The sequence below is a fragment of the Penaeus monodon genome, chromosome 32, assembly GCF_015228065.2.
Source record: "Penaeus monodon isolate SGIC_2016 chromosome 32, NSTDA_Pmon_1, whole genome shotgun sequence".
Taxonomy (NCBI): Eukaryota; Metazoa; Arthropoda; class Malacostraca; order Decapoda; family Penaeidae; genus Penaeus; species Penaeus monodon.
In genome coordinates this window covers 29,832,740-29,833,241 of record NC_051417.1, presented here as the reverse complement: position 1 = coordinate 29,833,241, position 502 = coordinate 29,832,740, and the positions used below count along the sequence as shown (strand labels likewise).

The following is a 502-nucleotide window of genomic DNA, read 5'->3' as shown; positions in this document are numbered from 1 at the left end:
GACGCTCACTTCAGTGGCTACGTGATAGAATGATGTACATGGAATTTCCTGGATGAATTGTATGTCGTTCTAAATTATTCCTTTCCTATCTTCATTGCATCTGTTGCCTGTACTTAAGCGGTGCTTGCGACTAATTTAATGCATGTGTTTCACCTTTTTTCAACTTAACATAAATCACATTTTCACCAGACCAAAAATCATAACCCATTCTGGGAACAGTGTCTAATAAGCATGAGTTACAGAACCGAAGATAAGAATATCATGGGCATTTAACAGCTACGGGAAAAAGCCTTCCTTCCGTTGCTCAAAGTTAACGTTAAAAGACCTATCCTTTGTCGCTCTGCCAAGGGGCCTCCGGACGAAACACATGCATTCGCTTCTGAAATGGAAACGGAACAGCTTGAGATTTCATTCCAAACATGTTAATGGTGATGATCATGGAAAGGCAACCATATGCATCTACATTACATCTACATTTTTTAAGATAAAGAGATGAGAATGC

The 502-nt window shown here is 39.2% G+C and overlaps 1 protein-coding gene across 1 annotated transcript in view; it reads right to left on the bottom strand.

The window, feature by feature from the left end:
• LOC119593636 (altered inheritance of mitochondria protein 21-like) overlaps positions 1 to 208 on the bottom strand; it is a 10,986-nt gene extending 10,778 nt beyond the window's left edge. Inside the window, exon 1 of the mRNA XM_037942588.1 lies at positions 154 to 208. Coding sequence (XP_037798516.1) covers positions 154 to 208 — 55 coding nt within the window. The remainder of the gene's footprint in view (positions 1 to 153) is intronic.
• Positions 209 to 502: the final 294 nt, after the last annotated feature.